We start from the raw sequence: 4,100 nt of genomic DNA on the forward strand, positions 1-4,100 counted from the left end.
TCATAGCGACCCTATGTACAAGAGCCCTAAATGCCGCTCAATCCTGTGCCAACCTAGCCATCTCAAACACACTCATTCCTACCACTCCACTCACAGAATCGATCCATCTCATCGAGGGTCTGCCTCTCCTGCTCTGTCCCTCCACTGTCCCAAACAGGATGTCCCTCTCCAAGGACCAGTCCCTCCTTGCAACATGCCCAAAGTATGTCAGACAAAGCTTCAAAATCCTTGACTCCAAGGAACATTCCTGCTTCACCCTCTTCAGGACAAATCTGTATGTTCTCCTAGCAGTCCATGGTATATTCAACATTCCTCTCCAGCACCATAGCTCAAAGGCATCAATTCTCTTTCGATCATCACTAGTCACTGTCCAACTCTCTGATAGATAGCACGTAATTGCAAAGACTATAGCCTGGATCAGGCGCACTTTAGTCTCCAGCTGACATCATTGCTCTTCAGTACTCTTGAGAGGTCCCTCACAGCTGATTTTCCCAATGCAACTAGTCTCCTGATTTCCTGACTGGTGTTATCAAGGGTGTTGACTGTGGAACCAAGTAAACGAAAACTGTTAACTATCTCAAGCTCTTCACCATCCATACTGATGCTGTCAGTAGGCCAGTGGTGAGAAGCATGTATATCAATACACTAAAAGTATTCTTTAACAAGGGAGCTCTGGTGATCTAATGCAATCCCAAAGGCATGCAGTTCAAGGCCACCAGCTGCTCTGCAGGAGAAGGATGGGCAATCTCCTCCCATGCAATTAACACATTGCAGCACATTTTTAAATTGATGACCGTGCTTAGAAACATGCGCAGAACGGCTGCCTCTGAAAACCCTCTGGAGGGTCAGCTATGGGTCGGTTTGGACTTGATGGTAAATAACAACAATCTTTAACACAATAATACATACAGTAATAACAGTGTTTAAATGTGCACTGAAATATAGCACCTGCTTATTATTATAAATCATTGTATATACTTGGATTTTTTTTTAAAAAAAATCACAGACTTAAGAGTTTTTAAGGGAGAAAGATGGGCCATCTCTTCCTGTTAAGATTTACAGCATCAGGATACCCAGAGAAGAACTCATAGCCCACTGCTGGGGGTAAATATATACGTAGGATTTCTTTTTAAATTTCAGATTTGGAAAACAGTTTTACAAATTCTCATTACACCTCCAATTGTGAGGTACTCTCACCCTTACATTGAGCAAAACTTTCCAGCATTCTCTGAGACAAGAACGGATAGATTTAAGGGATTTTTGTCTGTCTCAGAGATCACAAAACCATTGCTTGCTTGCTGGGGTCTGGGAGCTATTACAGATGAATGCAAAGGTCTAGTAAGATGGACAGAAGTGACTCCAGGAGTAAGATGACCTAAACAATCTTAGTCTATCTATCCTTCTGCTATCAAAAGAAATTAAATGTAAACATGTAAACGTTGCACTGTCCAAATGGAATGTTTCAATTGCACCTGAGGGCTTGCAATCATCCCTAGTGTAGATGATTTCTTGATATTTAGAGCAGTTAAGTGATTTACCCCAAACTTATAATGAGATACTACATTAAAAGACAGTTAACTGGCTTACCTGGTAACATAGCCTAATCCAAATGCTGAGGGCACTAAATCTGTTTTCCATTCAAGCGGTTCTATAAAAACAAATCTTGCTGCTTGGGGATGCTTAGAGAGAACACTCTCCACAAACACAACAATTTCTTTTACTATTGCTTCATTTAGCGGGGTACTTTCCAGGGTTGTAGTTCCATGTCCCACAGCTGTCCACTGGGCCGCCCTTGCCAGTGCCAAGCCCATGGTATCCAGGAACGCTCAAATCTCAGCACACGTGCAACCTAAGAGGAGAAAGTTAGAGACCACAGCGCTCAGCTTTTCGTAAGAATATTCTTTATTCGTAAGGTTCTACACTAGTACTAACCCAAACCCACATCCGATATATTGATTTGAGAGATTTAGGTTTTCGTTACCTACAGCTCGGGTGGTGTAGCATAAGGGAGCTATGCTGTTAAAGGCTGCACCTATTTGGTGGTTTAAATACACCAGTGGCTCCACTGGAGAAGGGCGGGCATTTCCTCCCACATGATTTGCACCCTAGGGAACTCAATGGAAGCCCAGCTATGAGCCAGGTTCACATTCAAGGACAATGAGTGAATGAGAATTGCTCTTCTGAAGGTTCCTGGTTGGCACAACAATTAAGTACTCAATTACTAACCAAAAGGTTGATGATTTGAATTCACTCAGCAGTCCCACAAAAGAAAGGCCTGGTGATCTGCCTCCACAAAGATTACACCCAAAAACCCTATTCTGGAGCACATGAGGCTGCCATGAGTTAGAATCCACTCAACAGCAACAAGTTTATTTGGTTGCTTGTTTTTCCATTGCTTTTCTATTTAATAGAACAGATAGCTTTCCCTGAACCCCAACCCGCACCTGGTTGTTGTATAATGTCGACCCACAGTTGACTCTCCAGGGGGTTTTCAGAGGCAAGGGATATTACCCATCCTTCTTCCACAGAGCAGTTGGTGGATTAGAACCTTGTGCCTCCGTGACTGCAGTGCAACTTCCTGCCATTAGGTCACCAGAGCTCCCTAACCCCATCATGTTGATACATATCTTGTATCAGCTTATACTTAGAGCTGCATTGTCCACATTAATTCTTTGTAAGTCTTCAAGCATCTGCCTGCTTCATTAGAACTCCAGTGTAATGAGGCTCAACCACTTACTAACTGATATTTTATTACAGCTGAAACTCAGAAGTCAAACTCATTGTCACTGAGTCAGACTCAATTCAGAGCTGACCCTCCAGCAAGTTTCCAGAGGCTGTAAATCAACCTAGAGGAGAATTCCTACCTTTCTTCCATGGAGCCACTAATGAATTGAGTGGTTCTACCTTTGTGTTAGCAATATGACTCCCTCTGACTCCACAACCATTGCTTCCTTTATTACAATCATGTCCCTTTAATTTTACTTAACAGCTACAGCACTGCAAGAATCTTTATGGTCACAATAATTATAGTTGTTATTATTAGCTATTATTTCTATTTTAGGACAGTAAAGTAGGCATTACAAAATATTAGCTATAAAACTGAGCATTGGATCAGATTAGATTAAGAACTACTGAACTAGATAAATGCCATTTTTGTGTACTGTCCAGTTGGAACTGACCCATAGTTGACCCTCTGTTTTTCAGAGGCAGATGGGAGGAGTCTGCCCATCTTTCTTCTCAGGAACAGCTAGTGTATACAAACTATGTACCTTTGGGATTGCAGCTCAGCTTCTTTACCCAGGGTTCCCTAGTGAATGAAAATGTATAAAACGAAGGTACAGATTTGGCTGCCTATTTGTAGCATTTGATTTTGTATTCTTATGTGTTGTTTCTATGGAAGGTTGATAAAAAAGAAAAAGACTTTGAACATATAAGCATGTATTGATGTACATGTGAAAACCCTTTCTGTTTAGGTGTGTCAGTGTGAAAAGCCTTAGCTTACACAGTGTGGCTTCAGTGGACAGATCTGCTTGCTTTTCATCTCAATTGTAACACTTGTTTTGGTGATCTTCTAAAAACCAGTGAGTGCCGTAGAACAGAGAATGACTGTCCTATGGCATTTATAAGGCTATCAATCTTTATGGGGAGCACACTGCCTCATCTTTTTCAAGAGGACATGTTGCTGGGTTTCTAATGCTAACGCTAAGTTAGCAACTCAGCACTTCATCCACTACTCCACGGAGGCAAGAGTATATTAAGCATTTCCTTCTTGTATCTTTTTTAAAAAAAATGTGAAAAGGCATACATTACATAGCACAGTGGCAGTTGACACACCATACAGTACATCTTTGTTTCAATAACCCTTGAAACAAAGCTAAAATGTATAAAATATTGTTTTCTTAGTTGCAGTACATTTTTCTAGACCTCAAATATAAATCACATCTGAGTTTGTTAAAATTCTGAGTCTTGTCAACCAAGAATGGCATGCTTTAAAAGAACTGCAGTCGATGACATGATAGTATACTTAGAAAACCCTAAAGACTCAGCAAGAAAACTATTGGACATAGTTGACCAATTCAGCAAAGTAGCAGGATACAAGA

General features: G+C 41.0%; 1 protein-coding gene across 1 annotated transcript in view; it reads right to left on the reverse strand.

Moving 5' to 3' along the window:
* Positions 1–1,811, reverse strand: part of ARMC4 (armadillo repeat containing 4) — a 279,552-nt gene extending 277,741 nt beyond the window's left edge. Inside the window, exon 1 of the mRNA XM_006887089.1 lies at positions 1,588–1,811. Within this exon, the coding sequence (XP_006887151.1) occupies positions 1,588–1,811 (224 nt within the window). The remainder of the gene's footprint in view (positions 1–1,587) is intronic.
* Positions 1,812–4,100: the final 2,289 nt, after the last annotated feature.

Source organism: Elephantulus edwardii, unplaced genomic scaffold (genome assembly GCF_000299155.1).
Source record: "Elephantulus edwardii isolate Elephantulus edwardi_28Jun2011 unplaced genomic scaffold, EleEdw1.0 scaffold00054, whole genome shotgun sequence".
Lineage (NCBI taxonomy): Eukaryota > Metazoa > Chordata > Mammalia > Macroscelidea > Macroscelididae > Elephantulus > Elephantulus edwardii.